This window comes from Ursus americanus, chromosome 3 (genome assembly GCF_024610735.1).
Source record: "Ursus americanus isolate L20-20 chromosome 3, mUrsAme1.1.p, whole genome shotgun sequence".
In the NCBI taxonomy this organism is placed as follows: domain Eukaryota; kingdom Metazoa; phylum Chordata; class Mammalia; order Carnivora; family Ursidae; genus Ursus; species Ursus americanus.
In genome coordinates, this window is record NC_142129.1 from 2,074,285 (window position 1) to 2,098,092 (window position 23,808).

The 23,808-nt window shown below is 38.1% G+C and overlaps 1 protein-coding gene across 5 annotated transcripts in view; it reads left to right on the top strand.

Annotated features, from left to right (window-relative positions):
- LMBR1 (limb development membrane protein 1) overlaps positions 1-23,808 on the top strand; it is a 220,603-nt gene that overhangs the window by 138,261 nt on the left and 58,534 nt on the right. For 4 of the 5 annotated variants that reach the window (XR_015723765.1, XR_015723766.1, XM_045792226.2 and 1 more), the window contains exons 15-16: positions 77-143; positions 23,414-23,575. Coding sequence is in view for 3 of the 5 variants with exons in the window: in XM_045792226.2 (XP_045648182.1) it covers positions 77-143; positions 23,414-23,575 (229 nt within the window). In the remaining 2 variants the exon portion in view is untranslated. The remainder of the gene's footprint in view (positions 1-76; positions 144-23,413; positions 23,576-23,808) is intronic. The other variant, XM_087860651.1, reaches the window with a different exon arrangement.

The following is a 23,808-nucleotide window of genomic DNA, read 5'->3' on the forward strand; positions in this document are numbered from 1 at the left end:
GTTCCCAGAATGTGAGTAGATTGATTGCATTTATCATTCTGCTGTCTGCCCAATATTCTTTGTGATCCCCACACAGATCATTGGGAATTGTGTGTCCATCTTGGTCTTGAGCTCTGCACTGCCTGTGATGTCAAGAACACTGGGTAAGTTTACGGGAGAAATGTCTGTTCAAAGTCCATACCTTGTTAACATATCTTTCTTAAACTTCTGCCTTAACTTTTAGATTCTGCACTTTTTCAAAAAGATCATCCTTTGAAATATAATATTGCCTTTCACATTATTTTATAACTTTATTTCTGTACTTCATTTAATGTAGAGAACCATACCAAAACAAGTACTTTTATCAACTAAAGACCACTTATTTTTTTAAATACATAAAAATGTTCCTTCTCCAAACAGTGGACAGTTTTTTCCACTGACTAGTTAAGCTTTTGAGTTCTCTGGTGAGAAAATTGTGGTATTAAAAAAAATGTTTAATGTCTAGAAAGTATAAAACTAATTTTTTGTATGAAATGTTTTTTAAAACTTATAATTAGCATGTGGTTTAAAAAACTGTAAATGTATAAAACTTATTTTAAGCTGCTTCATGTCCATGAAATAGATTTAAAAACAGTGAGGTCTTTGCGAGCATGCGCTGATTTCAAGGACGTCCTGTAGTTTAATTTTTTTCTTGCCTGTCATTTATATAGTTTTCTTAATTTTTTGATTTACAGGAACTTTGATCATCTTTTAAAAGTAATACATTTCTACATTGTTATTGAAATAGTTGAACAGTTCTTCACTTGGCCTTCTTATCTTTTATAAAGCATGTTGCAGGCTGTGATCTCACTTCTTGGCTAAATATTATTTCAGACAAAAGTTTCCGTTAGGCAGTTCTGTTTGGTTTTCTGGACTTAGGTTTCCACTTAAGAGTGTTCACAAATGGTTAGAAGAATCCCATCATTCAACCTCGGCAACTTGCTCATAACAAAAATTACTGGTCACTTTGAGTTGCTTTTGTTTACGTCTTCTATTGCCTCTGTTGTTGATTCAAGACTCCTGGCCAGCAGGGAGGCGGGCTGCAAGAGGGAAATAGAGGCTTTATGGTTATCTGTGCAGTGCTTACCAAGAATTTCGTTTTAAAGTGAAATCTAAGTATAAATGTAAAGGGACCACTGTTTCACAGACTAATACAAAGCTTATTTACTTAGTGGTCTTACTTCTTTTGTGTTTGCTTTATAGGACTTGTTATTGTTTTGACATCTGCTTATGGTGTGCTAATCTTGAAAATGCCAAAAGTATGCCCGTTAGTAACTTCATTTGTAACTAAGTGATATCATTTGTATTATGACCATCCAACAGTAATTTCTGTGATATTATAGCCACCCTACCATTTAGTCATTTATAAAACTCACTGTGATCTGTTATTTAAGATTAATTGTTAATAATGATATATACTAATTTTATGGTAGAAAATTGCACGGTAGGTATACTTTTAATACAAAGAAAACAAATTAATGGCAAAATTTGCTTTTTGAAGATCAACAAATTAAATTCCTGAATAGTTTGCCATAGAGATAACTAAAAAGAAGAAAAAGAAAGATGGGACAATTAGAATGCAGCTAACAAACGCCTGGACCCAGCTGTCCAAACAGGATTAATGGAGCGCATTAGGGTACAGTGAGTCATGTGGCGCTTTGCAAAATATCAACACGCACTGCATTACAGGTTATGCCCAGTGGCACTGAATAGATGAAAAGAAGTAAATACGTTAAACAGATTCACGGAGGCTTTTCACAGTATTAAAAAAGCAAATTTCTGGACTAAAAGAAGCAGCTTTATTTTAGTATTATGGGAAATGCAAACTAGAGAGTTACTTTGTAATTCCTCTATTAACCCTTTAGGACTGAGCCTTTGATTTTTAAGAAGATAAAATGTGGAGAATTGTCATGAATGTTATCCTGGTGTATAACAGGGTTTTGATTTACCAGCTGAAAAGCTCATAAGCCTAGAATAGAGGATGTGTTTCACAACCACATTCCAAGCTGCGAAAGTTTTTACTTTTTCTCTTTGCCTCTCCTGAGGAAAGCCTGACCCTTAGGATGCTCTCATCTGCCCCTGGGAATCCCACTAGCAGCACCCCGTCCCTTGAAGTGAAATGAGACATGAAATAACAAGGAAAATCCAACGTTACCTGTATATGAGCAGCTTTTCTCTTATTTCAACAATTTATCAGTGATAGTTTTTACTTTAATTATAAATTGAAAATACATTGAATCCTGTATAAAATGATTTGGTGATATTTTTGCTTCAAAATGATAGTGTATATGAGTTTTTTGGTTTTTGGTTTTTTTAATTTGCTAGCTGGTGGTGTTAGTGCAACGGAGGCATCATTAAACTCTAGCTTTAGAGTTCAGTGCCTGGTGTGATAGGACACATTCATTAAAGAATTCCTCTGATGAGCTTCTTATATTTGAATATGGAAAAATGTGTACTAATTGCAAAATTGCCACAGAGTAGATTTTATAAGCATATACTTGACAACTAAGAATTAAGTCATGAGGACGATTTTGACCGTGTATTTTAAGCTAAATATAATTAATATAAATGATGGTTTTGTTGTCTATTGGAAAGACAAAGAATCTGAGCTTAACATTTCTTATTCGAACTCTTTAAAGTCCTTTAAAAGTAATGTCATGTCAGTGTATATGATTTCCAAAACATTGCTTTGCTGCCTATTTAGACTTCAGTTTTGAAGAATCCAACATTTTGGGGGATTTGATGTCCATATGTGCAGTGAACAGTTTACTGTTTGACCCTGACTGGAGGAGGTGGCTGGCAAACAAGGTGAAAACAGAATAGGACCAAGCCTAAGGAACTCTCTGTAGATGCCCAAACTTTTCTGTAATCAAATATTTTAAAAGCAACAATGAATTCTGTAAGAAAGATTTTGTAGGATTGCTGACATGCTTTGTATTATGCTTAATCAAGAAATTACTGAGAGATGGACCTTTTTTCCAATTGTTACTTGCAATCTCCTTTAACAGGGGAGATTTTTCTCAAATGTAACCAACAGACCTTGCAATACTGTCATTAATTTCTTTTTTAAAATTATTTTGATAGTTCTGTTATCTTGAAGCTCTTTCTGTAACTTGTAAATTATACAAGGCCCAAAATGCAGAGTTTTAAAAGAAAATATACTTATGATATTAAACAAGAATATTTACCCCTTTGAATCACCTTGAATTTATTTTTTAGTATTTCCATATATTTCTTATCTGGGTCCTATCTAGTCCCTCATCTTGTAGGAGATAAAGTGGATTACTTTTTCATTCCTTGATGAAGGGAACCTGTTTAAAAACCGGTCCATCTTGGAGAAGTCTTGATTTGGGGTTTCACAAATATACTATTAATCTTTACCTTGGGCCAGTTCTTTCCAATTCTCAGTGTAAAACAAAAGTGAATGATGCTTAGAAATGACAAGTGCAAAATAGAAGTATAAATCATAATATGTATTCCTAACTATGAGTTTGATATAAAAATAATTAAAAATTTCTCAGCAAAAAATTTGTATATGACTTACTTATATTCAGTTATATTGCAGAGAGAGTGGCACTAATTGTCTTTTGGGTGATTACTGTTCTTATATGTGAATAATAAATCTATATCTAGTTATAATATTTATTAATAAAGAGAAAGTATTCTGTGTCAGATGCATTAAAGAGTTGAGACTAACTAATGCTCAATCCCTAAATGCTCTTTATTTGCAGTATCTACTTGTTGTATTCTTCTGGTGCCACTCTTGTTTCAGGGAACATAGTCCTGTCTGAGAAAAAGTCATGTTGGCTACACATTACCTAAATAATATAGCCGTCTGTTGACAAACATTCAAATATTTTAAATTTTAGTTTGTTATAAAATATTTTTATATGAAAATAATTCTAGTTAGGATAATTTAGCTAGAAAGCGGCTTAAGATGTAATCCTTAAAATGTTACAATTAAAAACCAGACAGTAAGCTAAAATAAGGGTCTACTTTGTACTAAGAAAAAAGGCCTTAGCCTGGCTGAGAGTACTTTATAGCACACCTGCACACAATCAGTTCTGAGATCAGTGAATGTATTATCTCTTTATTTGTAGGAGATTTTATTTTAAAATTAATTTTAATTAATTATGTAAGTATAGACATGAATAAATTCTCCTTATAAAGAATACTAAAATTAGAGATCAGGCTACAATTCCTTGTGACCACCAGTTTTACTCCCAATCCCCTTTTCAGAATGTCCAGGTCTTCACATCTTCTTCTGTGCATATGTAGACATACCTGGTGTCTCTGCAGGAAATGTGAAATCCTCACCTGGGGTTACCAGGATGCTGACTCTGGTCATTGTTTTGTTCTTTCTGTTGCCTCCAGACCTCAGTGTGCTGTCCAGCAGGAGTTGAAATCATCTCCTGTACTGGAACTCAGTCATCTGAAAGTGAATTTCAGACTCCAAATACTTAATTATCTCTTTTTGCTCAGGTCACCAGTGACCTCTTAATTATCTGATCTTGTGGATTCTGTTTTTGTCTTAATTGCACCATGGCATTTGCTGTTTGTAATCCCACTTCCCATATCTCTTCTTTCTTTACTTCTGGTCCCCATTCCCCTGTTTCTTTCTTCTCCTTTGGCCATTTTTAGCTATCTCTTTTCCTGCTCCTCAGCTGTACCTGTATACTTGTCCCCAAACCCAAACCTCCAACCCAGCACGTACCCCTGAGCGAAGAGCAGATAATCCCAACTCTGTACTCCATGTGGGTGCCATCCCACACTGGTCATTTCTACAGCAGGACCCACACTTGGTGTGTGTGTCTCTCTCTGTCCCTCCCTCCTTCTTTCCCTCCCGCTGCCCCTTCTCTTTCCTCCCTCCCTCCTCTGTATTTTCCTTCAGTCCTTGGCCACTTTCTATCTAACAGGCCAAAGCAGAAACCTGAGAGTTATGTTAGATGCCTCTACTTCTTCATGCTGACACCTAACAGTGATACTCAGTTTCATCTTGTTAATATTTCTCACATTTGCCTCTTCCTTCCCATTTCCCTTACAAAGAAGTAAGAAGAATCAGACTCCTGTAAAATCCAAGCAGAGAGCTGAGTTTTATGATTTTATTTTCAATACTTTATTATTAGGGAACGTTCATGAAGTAGATTCTAAACAGGTGTTCTTTTCTTTGAGGAGAATAGAGTAAGAAGTGAAACCAAAGGAAATGAACTGAAGAAGTATTTGCTTTTCCAGGTCAGGAAGTGTTATTGAGGGACACTGTGGAGGCTCCATCTCTGGATATTTTCTTCAGGAAGAGAGTAGACAGTTTCTGTCCAATTTTCGGGGGGCTTAAACTATTCACCTATTTGAAAATCAGAACTTAGGTGCTTCTTGGACAGTGATTTTCATTCCCATTCACTGGCTTTTAGTTTATTAAAATTCACATAGTCCAGTTCATCTGGCCTACTAATTAAGTTGCCTTCATATTAGGACAAAATAAATTTGTACCGTGTAAATAGTTGTGACTAAAATTGGTTTGATATTTGCAAACACACTTGCCCTCTCTGAGCTTTGGTTCACATTGCTCCCACCTCTCTCCTCACCTGTCTGCTTGTCCAGTTCCTCCCCATCCTCTAAGGCCAGGTCACAGTCTGGTCACACGTGAAGCTCTCAAATTCTTAGGCATTCAGCCTTGTGTTATACATACCTGCATCTACTGGCTTTGTCAAGAAACTTTACATTCCCATAAAGGACAAGACCATATTTTATGCATCTTTTTATCCCTTCCAGCATCTAGTTAATAAGTATTTGTGGTGTCAGTGGGTGCCCTGCGTTGAGTGTGGACTGTGGTCTTGGAATAGGTGAACTAAGAAATCAGGTGTCTATTGTCCATCCTGATTGTCTTTATTTCCATGTTTCAAGCTTGTTTGACCAAGTATTTTAGTTTTATTATTTTAAAAGACCCTTATAATAATAACCAAAAGATAGAAACAACCCAAGAGTTCATCGACAGATAAATGCATAAACAAATTGTGGTCCAATACATACAGGGGAATATTATTCAGCCATAAAAAGGAATGAAGTCTAAGTGAAATAAGCCAGTCACAAAAAAGCAAATACTGTGTGATTTCTCCTTACATGAGGGTCCCATGGTCATCTAAATCACAGAGACAGAAGGGGGAGTGGTGGTTGCCAGGGTCTGGGGCAGGGTGGGGGGAAGAGGAAAATGGGGAATTGTTCTTTAATGGGTACAGTTTCAGTTTTGCAAGATAAAAGTTCTTTAGGTTAGTTGTACAATAGCGTGAATGTATTTTACTGTACACTTAAAAATAGTTCAGATGGTAAATTCTGTGTTGTGTGTGTTTTTACCACAAATAAAAAAAAGGAAATGAGTGGTATTCTGACACTGACACAACATGGGTGAACCTTGAAAACATGATCCTAAGTGAAATAAGTCAGGCACAAAAGCCACACGTCGTAATATTCCATTTATATGAAATGTCCTGAGTAGGGAACTCGACAGAGAGAGAAAATAGGTGTAGTGGTTGCCAGGGATTGGGGGGAGGGGTTATGGGTAGAAACTGCTTAGTGGGTCTGGGGTTTCACTTTGGGGTTATGAAAGTGTTTTGGAACTAGGTAAATTTACACAACATTGTGAATGTACTCAGTGCACTGGATTGTTTTCTTTGAAACCGTTAATTTTATGATATGTGAATTTTGTCTTAATAAACTGTTATTTTTTTAAAGACCCTTACACAGTAACATAGTAGACAGTAAATATTTGCTCTGTCCTCTGTTTCCTTGGTGTGGTAATCTAACTACTCCTGAGGTCTACCTATTTTTATGATTGTGAGTCCGCCTTTGAGTGTTCTCTGTTTGTTACCCTAGTGATAGGCACTTGATAGAGGAAGCGGGGCAGACAGCAGGGGCCTTTCTAGTATAGGTAGAACTTAACCAGGAGCACCTTCCATCCTCCCTCCTCTCCATGCAAAGTCTTCTCATGATTTAATGGCTAGTTTAGCACCCCATCCCCTTCTCTTACAAGGAAAATGTAATCCTGTCACTGCCCTGCTTTCTATGCTTCAGAGACTTTTGCCATTAGAATAAGGTTCTGTCTCATTAAGGTGGCACAGGAGGTCCTTTAAACCTAACCCCTGCTCGTATGTCCAGCTTCATTTCTTGCCACTCTGAGCCTCACCTGCTTTGAACCATGATTAATAATAGCGGTGTTCTTCGGGTGTACTGGGTGGGAACAGAGTACTGCTCTACTTTGCATACCTTTAAACATGTGACTCCATCTGACATGAGTGATTTTGTTCACACCCCATTCCCTGGCACAGTGTCATTCAAGACTTGACTCAGCCATTAACCCCACAGAGAACGTTTTCCCTGAGTCTCCGCCCTTTAGGCATCCCTCCTGTGTGCTCTCCCATCGCCCTTCTTCATTCTCCACACATCTGCCTCATCACTGAGCATGTTGTGTTCTAAATGCTCACTTTTCTCTTCCCTCCATAAAACTGTCAGTTCCTTGAGGAAAGGGTTGGTCTGTCTGCATGCAGCTTTCAGTACATCTGTGGGAATTCATGCTTCTTAGTTTCCCATTTTACTTAACTGCACAGGCATTTAGTTTTACTAGAAATATATATGGAAATATGAAATATGTTATTGAAAGTCTTCACTTCTTAGGACGTGAAGACAAATCCATGAAGGGAATAAATACCTTACGTACTTACTTTGTAACTCCTACAGTATACTGTATACAGTATACTGTTAGGAATATGATAGGGACTGAAAAATACTATAAAAATTTAACTTATAATGCAAGACCAAATACAGAAATACAGAACTTCTAATTAAATCTAATTGCCACAGCCATAAACTAATATAGGTATGCATGCTAATGGGGTGTATATAGTCTGAAGACTAATAAATGTATTTTAACAGCTTTACTGAGGTATAATTGACATATCATAATCCGTACGTATTTGAAGTATATAGTTGATAAGTTTTTTTTTTTTTTACAAGTTTTGACTTATTTGTACACCTGTGAAATCATTACCATAATCAAGATAGTGAACATACCTGTCACCTCAAAATGTTTCCTTTTGGCCCTATGTAGTTCTTCCCTCACACCTCTCCCACTGTATCACACCCCTACCCTGTATCCCCAGGCAACCACTGACCTGCTTTTTCTAACTATAGGTTAGTTCATGTTTCCTGGAATTTTATATAAATGAAGTCATACAATATGTACTGTTTTTTTGTTGGCTTTTTTCACTCAGTGTATTTATTTTAAGATTCACCCAGGTTGTTGCATATATCAGTAGTTCATTTTTTATTGTTGAGTAGTGTTTCATTTTATGTGTGGACCACAATTTGAACATTCACATCCAAGTCTGTATATGGGCATATGCTTTCATTTCTCTTGGGTATTAACTAGAAAATGGAAAGCCTGGTGTATGCTTAATTTTTTAAGAAACTGCCAGACTGTTCCAAAGTGCTTATCCATTTTGCATTCTCAGCACAAGTGTATGGGAATCCTGGTCCCTCTCCATCTTCACCAATACTGGTATAGTTCATCAGTTAACATTTGCCATTCTAATGGGTGTGTCGTGGTATGTCTTTGTGGACTTACCTTGCATTTCCCAGATGACTAGAACGCTCATTTGCTGTCTGTATATCTCTGGTGAAGTATCTGTTCAGATCTTTGGCTCATTTTAAAAATTGGGATTATTTTCTCATTCTTGAGTTTTGGGTGCTGTTTATATATTCTGGATAAAAGTTCCTTATCAAGATATGTGATCTGCAAATATTTTTCCCATTTGATGGCTTGTCTTTTTATTCTTTTAACAATGTCTTTCAAAGGACAGACATCCTTAATTTTCATGAAGTCAAATTTACCAAGTTTTCTTTTTGGATTGTACTTTTGGTGTTATATTAGTATACTGAATCTTTCTCTAACCCCAGATCACTTATTTATCTCCTGTGTTTTCTTCTAGAAGTTTTATACTTTTAGGTTTTAGGTTTTGTACTTAGATCTAGAAATTAACTCCATTTTGAGTTAATTTCTGTGTATAGTATGAGGTATGAATTGAGATAAATTTTTTTGCATATGGGTAGCCAATTATTGTAGCACCACTGCTTGAAAAGTCTATTCATTTTCCCACTGAATGGCCTTGAAAACTTCATGGAAAATTAGTTGTCCATGTATGTGTGGGTGTGGGTTTGTTTCTGGACTCTATTTTGTTCCATTGATGTCTCTGTTTGTCTTTACATCAATACTGCACTGTCTGGGTTGCTGTAGACTGAGCGTAAGACTTGAGATCAGGCAGTGAAGTCTGTTCTTTTTGAGAGTGGTTTTAGTTATTCTAAGTCCTTTGCATTCCCTGTGGCTTTTTAAATTAGCTTGTCATTTTCTACACAAATGTCTGCGAGGGTTTTGGATTGTGTTGAATCTGTAGAACAAACTGGAGAGGATTAAGATCTTTACAATATTGAGTCTTTCAGTCCCTGAACAGTGTATACTTATTTAGTTCTTTAATTTGTCTCTACAAAGTTTGCATTTTTTGTTTAGGTCTTGCACATTTGAATCTGTTGTAATGGTATTTCTTTAAAAATTTAATTTCTTATAATAGTTCATGGCTGATACATAGAGATACAGTTGATTTGTGTATATTGGTCTTTTATTCTGCAACCTTGCTAAACTCACTTATTAGTAATAGTATCTGTTTTATAGATTTTGTTGAATTTTTGTTGATGAGGATGATGTCTGTGAATAAAGATTTTACGTTTTCCTTTCCAATATGGATGCTTTAATTTATTTTTCTTGTCTATAGCACTATCTGGAGCTTCGAGGACAATGTTGAATAGAAGCAGTGAGAACAGACATTCTTAACTTGTTTCTCACCATAGCAAGAAAGCATTCTGTCCTTTACTGTTAACTGATAATAGCTGTGGTGGTTTTTTGCTTGTTTACTTTGGTAGATGCCTTTCACCAGGTTGAGGAGGTTTCCTTCTTTTCTCCTTTGCTGGAGTTTTTATTGGGAACGGATGTTGGATTTTGTTAAATGCTTTTTCTGAATCTACTGACATAATCACGTGGCTTTCTTTTTTAGACTATTAATGTGCTGAATTACACTGAGTGATTCTTGATTGTTAAATCAATCTTGCATTCCTGGAATAGCCCCCACTTGGTCATGACATAGTATCCTTTTTTTTTTTTTGTAAATGTTGGGTTTAACTAGATAACATTTTGCTTAGGATTTTTGTATCTGTATTTATGAGTGCATAGATCTGTAGTTCTTTTTGCTTGTTAATAACTTTTTTCTGGCTTTGATTATGTGAGTAATGCTGTCTTGATTGAAAGTATCCAGAAGTATTTCCTCCTCTTCAATTTGCTGGATGAATGCTATACACTAAATGTTTGTGTCCCCCCAAAATTCGTATGTTGAAACTTAATCCCCACTGTGATGGTATGAGGGGGATGGGGCCTGTAGGAGGTGATAGGTCATGAAGCACCACCTTCATGGATGGGATCAGTGTCCTTATGAAAGAGGCCTCAGAGCGTTCCCTTGCCCTTTCTGCCATAAAGATAGCAGTCTGTGAACCAGGGAGTGGACCCTCACCAGACGCAAACTGTGCTAGAGCCTTGATCTTGGACTTCTAGCCTGCAGAACTGTGAGAAGTAGGTGTTTGTTGTTTACAAGCCACCCAGTCTATGATGTTCTGTTACAGCAGCCCTAATGGACTAAGACAATGAGTTTTTATAGAATTGGGTTTTTTTTCCCTTCAGTGTTTGATATAGTTCATCAGTGAAACCATCTGGACCTGGAATTTACTTTGTGGAAAGGTTTTAACAGCAAATTCAATTTCTTTTATAGATAGAGGACTACTCAGCTTATTTATTTCCTCTTGAGTGAGTTTGTTAATGTGTTTTAAAGAATTTGTTTATTTCATCTGTGTTGTCAGGTTTTTTGGCATGAAGTTCTTTTATTATCCCTCTAGTATAGATAGATACATCAGTGCACTGCAGTGCTAATTACCTACTCATAGCGATATTGGTAATTTGTTTCTTTTCTTTTTCTTTAATAGTATTGTTAGAGGTATATTGATTTTTTTAAGATTTATTTTATTAGAGAGAGCACGCACATATGCATGCGTGCACGAGTCAGGGGAGGGGCAAAGGGAGAGGGAGAGAGAGAGCATCTCAAGCAGACTCCCCACTGAGCTCAGAGCCCAGTGCAGGGCTCAGTCCCATGACCTGGAGATCATGACCTGAGCCGAAATCAAGAGTCAGCTGCTTAACTGACTGAGCCACCCAGGTGCCCCAAGAGGTTTATTGATTTTTATTGATCTTCTCAACGGAACAGTTTTTAGTTTCATTTATTTTTCTCTATTCTTTTTCTATGTTCCTTTTATTGATTCACTATTATTTACTTTCTTCTACTTATTTTGGGGTTTATTTTTCTCTTATTTTTCTGCTTTCTTAAAATTGAAGCTGAGTTCCCTGATTTGAGATCTTCTTTATTTTCTAACATTGGCACTTAGCACCGTGAGTTTCTAAGTACTGCTTCGGCTTTACCCCTCTGAATTTTGATCTGTAGTGTTTCTATTTTCATTCAGTTCAGTATCCTTTTTTATTTTGTCTTTGACCATGGATTATTTAGAAGCCTGTTATTTAGTTTCCACATATTTGGGAATTTTCCAGAGTGATTTGTCTGTTAGTGATTTTTTTTTAAAAAGATTATGTATTTATTTATTTGACAGAGATAGAGACAGCCAGCGAGAGAGGGAACACAAGCAGGGGGAGTGGGAGAGGAAGAAGCAGGCTCCTAGCGGAGGAGCCTGACGTGGGGCTCGATCTCATAACGCCGGGATCACGCCCTGAGCCGAAGGCAGACGCCTAACCACTGTGCCACCCAGGCGCCCCCTGTTAGTGATTTCTAATTTAATTCCATTGAGGTGAGGAGGAAATATATTTTATATGACTTGAATGATTTTGAACTTATTGAGACTTGCTTTATGGCCCAGAACATGGTCTATCCTCGTATATCTTTGTGCCTGAAAAGGTGTATTGTATTCGTGGGTAGAGTGTTCTATAAATGTCAGGTCAATTTAGTTGATAACATTACTCAAGTTCTTTGTATCCTTACTAATTTTCTAACTATTTATTTTATCAATTATTGAGAGAAGAGTTTTGAAATCTATTAAGATTGTAGATTTGTTTATTCTTACATTTCTGTTTTTGCTTCATGTATTTTGAAGTTCTCGTATTAGATTCATAAGTATTTAGGGCTGTTATGTTCTCTTGATGAATTGACCCCTTTATAATTATGATAGTGATGATGACATTCTTTATCCTTGGTAATATTCTTTGCTGTAAAATCTACTTTGTGTGACATTTGATTATAGTTACATAGTATACTTTTCTCCGTTCTTGCACTTTCAACCTGTTTGTGTCTTTACATTTAAATAGTTCATTTCTTACAGATAATGTAGAGTTAGGTCTTGCTCTTTTATCCAGTCTATTAATTTTCATTTTTGAATTTGGATGTTTAGACCATTTACTTCGAGTATGATTACTGATATTATTATGTTTGAATCTATTATCTTGCTAAAATCTATTTCTTCCCATCTCTTCTTTGTTCCCTTTTTCCTCTTTATCTTAATTTTTCTGGATAAGCTGCATTAAAAAAATGATTCCACTTTATCTTCTTTGTTGGCCTATTATCTGTAACTGTTTGTGGTATTTTTTGGACAGTTGCTTTCTGGTTCATAGCATAGATTTATAAGTTATCACAGTCCCCCTTCATGTAAAATCATAGCACTTAGTATAGTATACTAAGAGTGTACTTCCAACAGTGTTCTTCCATTTCTAGCCTGCCAGTCTCCTTCTCTTGTTATCATACATTTTATTTGTACACATTATAAGCCCTATCATACATTGTTTCCATTTTTGCTTTAAACAATGACCCTGAGTGAGATCATAACCTGAGGAGAAATCAAGAGTCGGATGCTTAACTGACTGAGCCACCCAGGCGCCCCAATCTTGGTGTTTTATCAGAGAACATTTAACTTATAAATTCATCCTTTTATGACAAGATGTATGTATTCTTTTTGGGAATCTTACGTTAAAGCCGTGGATATCATGTCAGCCATTTGTGTGAGATGCCAGCACATCTGGTTTATTGGTAAAGTTTATTTGTTTATTGGTAAAGTTTATTGGTAAAGTTATTGGTAAAGTTACTTTAATGATACCTTCAGTCTGTCAAGCTTTATAAACTCTCAGTTTCTTCTTGTTAGTAAGGAACAGGAGTATGCTTGCTAGAAATCAGAGTCAACCCAGGTGGGCTAGCAAAGGTAAATTCTCATGATTCATATTGTAGGTGGAGTAACCAGCTCTTTCCTGAAATGAGGTTTTGTATCTTGGTTCTTGTATAGGTAAGAATAGAAAAAGATCTTTATTCAAGGAATTATGCATAAAACGTTTTAGCTGCATCTTAGTGCGTATTATTCACAGATAATCCAGATAATATGGCCTGTACTTAGCCACTGCTTAACTCGGCTTTTTTTTTTTTCTATTTTAATATTTTTTTATTATGTTAGTCACCATACAGTACATCCCTGGTTTCCGATGTAAGTTCGATGATTCATTAGTTGCGTATAACACCCAGTGCACCATGCAATACATGCCCTCCTTACTACCCATCACCAGTCTATCCCATTCCCCCACCCCCCTCCCCTCTGAAGCCCTCTGTTTCTCATAGTCCATAGTCTCTCATGCTTCATTCCCCCTTCTGATTACCCCCCCTTTCTTTATCTCTTCTCCTACCGATCTTCCTGCTTCTTATGTTCCATAGATGAGAGAAATCATATGATAACTGTCTTTCTCTGCTTGTCTTATTTCACTTAGCATTATCTCCTCCAGTGCCGTCCATGTTGCAGCAAATATTGAGAACTCGTTCTTTCTGATAGTTGTTAACTTGGCTTTTTACCTGGTGTGTATTTTACTTATCTTTTAAAGAAATGACTTCGGGATGGGAGTGAACATTTCAGTATTTGACTAGGAGAGTTAAATAACAGCATTTGATAATTGAATTAAAAAATACTACTAATTAAAAAATACAACTAACTAAAAAAGTTAGTAGTATTTTAAAAATATGCTGCCTTAATACCCTTTTATGTCTTTCTCCAGAAATAGAGATTTTGAAGTATTACATGTTTGTACAATAAATGTTAAGTTAAAATTTTAAGTATTGTTACTTTTTCTTAAGTGTTGCTGCTTTTAACAAAAAAGTACATTTTACAGTTTATTACTGTGACATAAAACTCTCAGATGGAGGTTTAGGGGAGTGATTGTTTAAAGTTTCTTGCTGTTCAGTCTTATAGAAGATTTTCAGAATTGAAGAGCTGCGTGTGTTGTCCAGAGTGATCGATATTTATTTATTTATTTATTTTTTATTATAATAATATTTTTTATTATGTTAGTCACCATACAGTACATCTCTGGTTTTTGATGTAAAGTTCCATGATTCATTAGTTGCGTATAATACCCACTGCACCATGCAATACGTGCCCTCCTTACTACCCATCACCAGCCTATCCCATTCCCCCATCCCCCTCCCCTCTGATGCCCTCAGTTTGTTTCTCAAAGTCCATAGTCTCTCATGCTTCATTCCCCCTTCTGATTAACCCCTTTTCTTTATCCCTTTCTTCTCCTACCGATCTTCCTAGTTCTTATGTTCCATAGATGAGAGAAACCATATGATAATTGTCTTTCTCTGCTTGACTTAATTCGCTTAGCATTATCTCCTCCAGTGCCATCCATGTTGCAGCAAATGTTGAGAAATCGTTCTTTTTGATGGCTGAGTAATATTCCATTGTATATATGGACCACATCTTCTTAATCCAGTCATCTGTTGAAGGGCATCTCGGCTCCTTCCACGATTTGGCTATTGTGGACAATGCTGCTATGAACATTGGGGTGCATATGGGGTGCATATGGCCCTTCTCTTCACTATGTCTGTATCATTGGGGTAAATACCCAGTAGGGCAAGGGCTGGATCATAGGGTAGCTCCATTTATAACTTTTTAAGGGTCCTCCACACTGCTTTCCATAGTGGTTGTACCAACTTGCATTCCCACCAACAATGTAGGAGGGATCCCCTTTCTCCACATCCTCTCCAGCAATTGTTGTTTCTTGCCTTGTCAATTTTTGCCATTCTAACTGGCGTAAGGTGGTATCTCAGTGTGGTTTTGATTTGAATTTCCCTGATGGCTAATGATTTTGAACATTTTTTCATGTGTCTGTTAGCCATTTGTATGTCTTCATTGGAAAAGTGTTCATATCTTCTGCCCATTTTTTGATTTGTTTATTTGTTTCTTGTGTATTGAGTTTGAGAAGTTCTTTGTAGATCTTGGATACCAGTCTTTTATCTGTAGTGTCATTTGCAGATATCTTCTCCCATTCCATGGTCTGCCTCTTAGTTTTTTTGACTGTTTCCTTGGCTGTGCAGCAGCTTTTTATCTTGATGAAGTCCCACAAGTTCATTTTACCTTTTGTTTCTCTTGCCTTTGGAGATGTGTCATGAAAAAGGTTGCTGTGGCCGATGTCGTAGAGGTTGCTGCCTATGTTCTCCTCTATGATTTTGATGGATTCCTGTCTCACATCGAGGTCTGTCATCCATTTGGAGTTTATTTTTGTGTATGGTGTGAGAGAGTGGTCAGGTTCTTTTGCATGTAGCTGTCCAATTTTCCCAGCACCATTTATTGAAGAGACTGTCTCTTTTCTACTGGATGTTTTTTCCTGCTTTATCAAAGATTAGTTGCCCAAAGAGCCTAGTGTCCATTTCTGGGTTCTCTGTTCTGTTCCATTGGTCTATGTGTCTGTTTTTGTGCCAGTACCATGCTGTCTTTGTGATCACAGCTTCGTAGTAGAGCTCAAAATCTGACATTGTGATGCCCCCAGCTTTGTTTTTCCTTTTCAACATTTCCTTGGCGATTCGTGGCCTTTTCTGGTTCCACACAAATTTAAGGACTATTTGTTCCAGTTCTTTGAAAAATGTCATTGGTATTTTGATCAGGATAGCATTGAAAGTGTAGATTGCTCTGGGTAGCATGGACATTTTAACTATGTTAATTCTTCCGATCCATGAGCATGGAATATTTTTCCATCTTTTTGTGTCTTCCTCAATGTCTTTCAAGAGTGATTTATAGTTTCTAGAATATAGATCCTTTACGTCTCTGGTTAAGTTAATTCCAAGACAACGTATGATTTTTGGTGCTATTGTAAATGGGATGGATTCCCTAATTTCTCTTTCTTCAGTCTCATTATTCGTGTATAGAAATGCAACTGATTTCTGAGCATTGATTTTGTATCCCGCCACATTACTGAATTGCTCTATAACTTCTAATAGTTTGGGGGTGGAGTCTTCTGGGTTTTCTATATAGAGTATCATGTCATCTGCGAAGAGAGACAGTTTGACTTCTTCTTTACTGATTTGGATACCTTTTATCCCTTTTTGTTGTCTGATTGCTGTTGCCAGGACTTCTGGTACTAAGTTGAAAATAGTGGCGAGAGTGGGCATCCTTGTTGTGTCCCTGATCTTAAGGGAAAGGCTTCCAGCTTTTCCCCATTGAGAATAATATTTGCTGTAGGCTTTTCAGAGATGGCTTTTATGAGATTGAGAAATGTACCCTCTATTCCTACACTCTGAAGGGTTTTAATCAGGAAAGGATGCTGTATTTTGTCAAATGCTTTTTCTGCATCAGTTGAGAGGATCATATGGTTCCTGAGTCTTTTCTCGTTGATATGATGTATCACGCTGATCGGTTTGAGAATGTTGAACCACGCTTGCATCCCAGGTATGAATCCCACTTGGTCATGATGGATAATCCTTTTAATGTACTGTTGGATTCTATTAGCCAGGATCTCATTGAGGATTTTGGCATCCATATTCATTAGGGAAATCGGTCTGTAATTCTCCTTTTTGATGGGGTCTTTGCCTGGTTTGAGGATCAAGGTAATATTGGCCTCATTGAATGAGTTTGGTAGCTTTCCTTCTGTTTCTATTTTTTGAAATAGCTTTAGGAGAATAGGTATTATTTCTTCTTTGAATGTTTGGTAGAATTCCCCAGGAAAACCGTCCGGGCCTGGAGTTTTATTTTTTGGAAGGTTGTTTATCACTGACTCAATCTCTTCATAATTAATTGGCCTGTTTAAAAAATCAATTTCTTCCTGTTTCAGTCTTGGTAGTTTATAAGTTTCCAGGAAGTCCTCCATCTCTTCCAGATTGCTTAATTTATTGGCATAAAGCTGTTGATAAAAGTTTCTAATAATCCTTCCAATTTCATTGGTGTTGGTTGTGACCTCTCCTTTTTCATTCATAATTTTATTAATTTGGGTCCTTTCTCTATTCTTTTGGATAAGTCTTGCCAGTGGTCTGTCAATTTTATTGATTCTCTCAAAGAACCAGCTTCTAGTTCTGTTGATCTGCTCTACTGTTCTCCTGGTTTCTAATTCATTGATTTCTGCTCTAATCTTGGTCAACTGCTTCCTCTGCTCTAATCTTGGTCAACTGCTTCCTCGTGCGTGGTCAACTGCTTCCTGCTGCCTCCTCCTGTCCCTCTGTTGCTGTTAGCTTCTTGAGGTGAGAATATAAAAACTGCATTTTAGATTTTTCTATTCTTTTGAGTGAGGCTTGGATGGCTAGGTATTTTCCCCTTAGGACTGCCTTTGCAGTGCCCCATAGGTTTTGGACCGTTGTGTTTTCATTCTCGTTGGTCTCCATAAATTGTTTAAATTGATTTTTGATTTCCTGGTTTATCGAATCATTCTTGAACAGAATGGTTCTTAGTCTCCAAGTGTTTGAGTTTGTTCCAAATTTTTCATTGCGATTGAGTTCCAATTTCAAAGCATTGTGGTCTGAGAATATGCAGGGAATAATTTCAGTCTTTTGGTATCATTTGAGACCTGTTTTGTGACCCAGTATATGGTCTATTCTGAAGAATGTTCCATGTGCATTAGAATAGACTGAGTATTCTTTTGTTCTGGGGTAGTGTTGTATATATATCTATGAGGTCCAACTTGTCGAGTATGGCACTCAAAGCTCTTGATTCTTTGTTGATTTTCTGCTGAGGTGATCTATCTATTGCTGATAGTGGAGTGTTGAGGTCCCCTACTATTAACATATTTTTATCTATATTTCTCTTTATTCTTGTTAAGAGTTGGCTTGTGTATCTTGCTGATCCCCTGTTGGGGGCATAGATATTTATAATTGTCATATCCACTTGTTGGATACATCCTTTAAGAATAATATAGTCCCCTTCTGTATCTCTAACTATAGTCTTTAGTTTAAAATCCAGTCTGTCTGCTATGAGAATTGCTACCCCAGATTTCTTTTGAGGTCCATTGGCGTGAAAGATGGTATTCCATCCCTTTACTTTCAGTCTGGATGTATCTTTAGGTTCAAAATGAGTCTGTTGTAGACAGCAAATGGATGGGTCATTTCTTTTTATCCAGTCTGCAACCCTGTGGCATTATGGGAGCATTTAGGCCATTTACATTGAGACTGATTATTGAGAGATATGATTTTAATGATGCCATGTTGCCTGTAAAGTCTTTGTATCTATAGATTGTAACTTTCTGTTCTGTGTCTCTCTTGGGGCCTTTTTACCTTTATAGAACCCCCCTCAATATCTCCTGTAGGGCTGATTTCGTGGTTACGAAATTGGTTAGTGACTGGCGATTCTGGAAGGTGTTTATTTCTCCATCAATTCTGAATGACAGCCTTGCTGGATAAAGGATCCTTGGCTGCATGTTTTTCTCTGAAAGAGCTTTAAAAATGCCCCCCCAACCCTTTCTCTCATTCCAGGTCTGTGTAGACAGGTCTGACGTAATTCTGATACCTTTGCCTTGGTACGTGAGAAATTTCTTTGCTCTGGCCGCTTTCAATACTGTATCCTTGGATCTAATATTTGTGAATTACACTATGACGTGATGTGGTGTAGGTTTGTCGTGGTTGAGCTTGGGAGGGGTCCTCTCTGCCTCTTGGACACAAATGCTTGTTTCCTTTGCTAGATTAGGACAGTTTTCAGCTGTAAGTTGTTCAAATATCTCTTCTAGACCTCTGTTTTTCTCCACCCCCTCGGGGATGCCGATGATTCTGACATTGGATCGTTTCATTGAGTCAGTAATGTCCTGTAACCTACATTCTTGAGATTGGATTTTTTTGAGCCCAGTTTCTGTTTTAGCTTTCTCTTCTACCATCCTGTCCTCCAATTTGCTGATTCGTTTTCTGCCTCATTCACCCTGGCCGTCAGAGCATCTAGTTTTGACTGCATTTGATTCATAGCATTTTTAATTTCTGCCAGATTCGCTCTCAATTCCACCCTTAGAGATTCTATATTCTCGTTAATATTTTTTTCAAGTCTACACATCGTTCTGACCAATGTTACTCTGAACTCCATTTCTGATAATTTGGTTATATCCATATCCATTAGTTCTGTGGCAGAGGCCACAAACTCATTGTCTTTTCTTTGCTGGGGGGATTTCTCCTTCTCGTAATTCTGATGAGGAGAGGTTGCGGGGATGCCCAGAGCCCAAATTATTGACCAGGACCCATGCAGTGTGCACTTGTTTTGTAGGGACCTTAGGGATGTGGGCTTCTTAATTTTTCAGCCTGCCTTCTGGGGGAGGGGCCTGCCGCACTGGTACTCAGGCAACCCTGTTTGGGTGGAGTTTCCCTGTCCCCTGCGAGGGGGGATGGGGATGGGCACACTGTGAGCCAGTATTTCCAGGCTTTTGTTCTTTGGCAGCTTTCCCTGGCGGTTTGCTGTGCCTCTTCTGAGAGTCAGAGCAACAGAGGCCGAATCCCAGCCTCTGTCTCAGAACGGAGGTATTGCAGTCCGCTCTCCGCTGTGCTCTTCTGGCCACTTTAACTCTGTTTCTGTTGGTGTTGCTAAACCCTACAGTGTCCCGGGATGTGTGCCCAACACCCGGCGTCCCAGCCCTCACTTCCAGGGCCGTTGCGTCTCTGTCCTTTGTGTTTCTAACACCGCCAGCTGCCAGCCGCCCCCGCGCGCTCCAGAGCTCCGTTTCAGTGTGGTTCCCGCACTCTGGAGCTCTGGTCTTCAGTCTGGTTGCGCTTGTTCCCCGGCTCAGGTCTCTGTCTGCTCTCACGCAGGTGCCGGTCCGCGAGTCCGCCTGCTCCCCCGTGCAGGTGGCTACCGCTTCCCGGCGCCCGAACGGGGCGGCTCCCTCCCCCTTCCGTTTATCTTCCGATATCTGTGCACGGTTTCACGGCTCCCCGCTTCGTACCTCAATACTCAGCACTGGAGATGTTCATTTGTAGAGATCCAGATGTATCTTCCTGCGTCTCAGGCTGATTCCGTGTGTGTTCAGGATGGTCTGGTAAATATCCAGCTCGACTCAGGGGACCAGCTAAGAAAGGGGACCCCTACTCTTCCGCCATCTTAACTCGTATCTCCAGAGTGATCTTTTAATCAGACAATGTTAGTTAGGTATTTAAATTACATTTGGAACAACAGCGTCTTTAGAACTAATCTGATACTTTGCCTAGTGCTTTGGTGCACTGTAGCAATAGGCTCCTGGATTTCTGTCTATGAGGTTAACCTGAGATGTCCCTGGGACCAAACCTATAAAGAGGAGACCGTTCTCTGTCTTGGGTTTCATATGAAGTCTTGGCCCTGACTCTCAGAATACCAAGTTGAATCCACCAAGAAGTCCTAGTGAAAGCACTTCCCGTTGTTCATAAGGTACCTTCCATTGTCCCTGTGCTAAGTGCACTCTGCTCCTCACTGAGCTCAGCGTGTGGCACTGCTGTCCCAGTGCGGTACATAGGCCAGGTTCAGGGTAGCGGCTCAGTCACTTCTTGGTATGTTCCAGTGCTGTCCAAAGTGGTTTGTCCCCCCAGCATTCACAGAGTCGGTCACTGGGCTGTGCGAAGAAACTGAGAACTCCTATTTACATTTATTGTTTTTTTTTTTAAAGTCTGTCCTTTGTATATAACGTAAAAGCCAGTGAGTAGTACATATATAGTTTTAAAATAATTAAATGCACCTATATTGGGTATATGTGTTCTAATTTTATTTTTGCTAATGGTGATTAAAAATGTCTTGAGACCAGGTAAGACTTTTCTGGATCATCTGGACAAGGGTTTTTATTTTGTGATCTATCAGTTTCTCCACAAATCAGCATCATCATATGCAGGATTTTGTGTGTATGTGCATATCTGTGTTTTTCTTGGGAAAAGATCTATGGCTCTCACCAGATTCTCAAAGGAGTATTTGGTCCTAAAGATCAAATAAATTTCTTGTCTGGGATCCTTGGGCTGAAATCACTGAAATTTGTTTTGGAAGGACTGTGTCTTGTCTATAGATAACTTCCTAGGATAAATTAAATAGTACTTTGTTTGAAAAATAAAATATATAATTAGATCTGTATTCCTTTGACAAAGTGAAGTTTTTTGTTTATTTTTTTGAAGATTTTTTTTTTTATTTATATGAGAGAGCACAGGAGAGGACGAGGTAGGTGGGGGGCAGAGGGAGAGGGAGAGACAGACTCCCCACTGAACGGGGAGCCTGACGTGGGGCTCGATCCCCTGGAATCCCGACCTGAGCTGAAGGCAAATGCTTAACTGACTGAGCCACCCGGGCGCCCAAAGTAAAGTTTTATTAAGGCTTTTATCTGAGAAACTGTGGCCATGATTGTTGCCATGACTCATGATGTGTAGTCTACGTGGCATATTCTCCTGGGGTCTGGGTTCCTTTACCTTCTTTAAAAAGACATTTTACTGTATGTTTTTATTAATCTTCTCTTTAAAATATTATGGTAGATTATTGTCTCTACAGCTCAAATACATTGATCCTGTGTAAATGTGGCCATAAAAGAACTACTTCTTTAGGACTCCTGGGTGACTCAGTCGGTTAAGTGGCTGCCTTCAGCTCACGTCATGAACACAGGGTCCTGGGATCGAGTCCCGCACTGGTCGTCTTGCTCAGCGAGGGGGGGGGGCTGCTTCTCCTTCTGCTTCTCCCCTCCTTGTGTTTTTCTCTGACAAATAAATAAAATCTTAAAAAAAAAAAAAGAACTACTCTTGAAACCTATTTTTGTGATACTTTTGGGTGTGAAGGTTTTTCTTTTGTCTCTATGCACTGCTTTTGTGGAGTCTGTCCCTGTAATAGGTGGTGGGATTGCTTTGGGTGGGGATGAGAGCTAAGTTCAAAAGTCAGCTGATAGAGTGAAATGAAGTTTGGTTACTCTTGAAATCCTTAGACCACTCAAAAATAAAGGTGTACAAGATTTTGTTTATATAGTCCTTTATGGTTAGATTTTTATATGGCCCCAACTAGCTCTTCATTTTCTTCCTTGAAGATTGTCAACAGTCCCATCATCTGTCACTTGACTAATTACCTGAATGCCGTTTACTTATTTATTTACCAGTGGTCAGAAAAATCCTAACATTCACGTATTCTTTCCAATAAGTATTTGGCCTATGGCATATTATTACTGAATAGGATGACTATTTGAATTATTCTTTTGAATAAAAAGACTTGTTTTTTAAAATGTATATAGGTGAATTTAAGTAACTTCAATGTATGTATGAGATAACTGCCTTTCTAGGTTTGCCATTTTACTCCACAAGCCTGTGGTTCCAGCTCAGATTAATAATGTTTTTATTCCCACTGCCCCCCACCCCACCAACCCAGAAAGGAATCACCCTGGTTGTTTATTCATTCATGTAGTAACTATTATGTATGTACAAGCATTGCTCTGGGCATTAGGATTATAGGAGTGAAAAAAACAAAGTCCCTTTTCTCATAGGCTTTATATACTAGTGGGGAAAGTAGGCAATAAATAAACCAGAAAGGAAAAGAAATATTTCAGGTAGCATGAGCTACAAAGAAATGTAATTAGGACAGATGGCTGTGGAGGGTCCAGCTGTTATATGTAGAGGAAACAGTTTCCCTCTCCAAGGAGGTAATGTTTGACCTGGGACCTGCATGGAGAGAGGGACCAAGTAGCGGGGAGGTGAGAGGTATAAAGGTCTGTCAGGTTTCTTCTCCGTCATGATGCTTATTTCCTGTTTCAGTTGAGCACGCTGTGCCCATTCTCTCCATGAGCAGCACAGTAGATTTCTTGTCAGTGTAAGTGGAGTGAGTGCCAAGGGACATTCACTCCAGCCCCATCACTTCCAAGAGACTGTGACGTGTGGAGAAGGTAGGTTAGGGCTGTCTGAGGTTGTCCCACAAGGTAACAATTACATACTCTAACTAGGAATCCCACTAACAAACGAGAAAGTCCGTGGAATTTGATCTGACTTGTACTTTATTTTGTCATGTATTTAAGTATATTGTACCCTATTTTATTAAGGGTTATCTTATTTATTTTTAACAGGAATCACTAGATTTGATCTACTTGGAGACTTTGGAAGGTTTAATTGGCTGGGAAATTTCTATATTGTATTATCCTACAATTTGCTTTTTGCTATTGTGACAACATTGTGTCTGGTCAGAAAATTCACCTCTGCTGTGCGAGAAGAACTTTTCAAGGCCCTAGGTAATTCTGAGATTTATGGATATTTTTTTTCTCTCTTTCTACTAATTTTTAATTTTGTCATTTGAATTAATTTTAAATCTTCATCTGTTCATTTTTCCTGCTATGTGAAACCATAGAGGTCCCATTTCTGACCCACTACTTACTGGTTATGCTCTTGTGTGAAATTACCTCATTAAGCCTCAGCTTCCTCATCTGTAAAATGGTGACAGTATCTTCTTCTTTCAAGGACTGTT